Source organism: Apaloderma vittatum, unplaced genomic scaffold (genome assembly GCF_000703405.1).
Source record: "Apaloderma vittatum isolate BGI_N311 unplaced genomic scaffold, ASM70340v1 scaffold13331, whole genome shotgun sequence".
In the NCBI taxonomy this organism is placed as follows: Eukaryota; Metazoa; Chordata; class Aves; order Trogoniformes; family Trogonidae; genus Apaloderma; species Apaloderma vittatum.
The window spans coordinates 1-280 of record NW_009697455.1 but is presented as its reverse complement, the minus strand read 5'-3'; the positions used below and the strand labels follow the sequence as shown (position 1 = coordinate 280).

Genomic DNA, 280 nt, shown 5'->3' with positions numbered 1-280 from the left:
CCGGTGGCATCACAAGCCCCATGGCGAGCAGGACACCTACCCCCTGCGCCGAGGTGCGGAGCTGTGGGTCACCCAGGCAAGGGGAGTGATGCATCAGCGGGGTCGATGGAGCCAAGCAGCTCCTCTTCACAGGGATGTAGAAAAACTGCAGCTTGAAGTACCTTGTCAGTGAGGGGCAGGTGCTCTCCTTGAGCCTATGAGAAGGTGGGAGAGGGCTGGGTGAGCAAAGACCTCCAGCACAGCCCTGCAGGGTCGAGTACCTGCAGCCGGGTCCCCCGTA

At 62.1% G+C, this 280-nt stretch overlaps 1 protein-coding gene across 1 annotated transcript in view; it reads right to left on the bottom strand.

Annotated features, from left to right (window-relative positions):
* The window catches only part of PIK3R5 (phosphoinositide-3-kinase, regulatory subunit 5), a gene marked incomplete at its 5' end in the record, with an annotated part of 6950 nt that extends 6735 nt beyond the window's left edge, over nt 1-215 (bottom strand). Inside the window, one exon of the mRNA XM_009877640.1 lies at nt 41-215. Within this exon, the coding sequence (XP_009875942.1) occupies nt 41-215 (175 nt within the window). The remainder of the gene's footprint in view (nt 1-40) is intronic.
* Nucleotides 216-280: the final 65 nt, after the last annotated feature.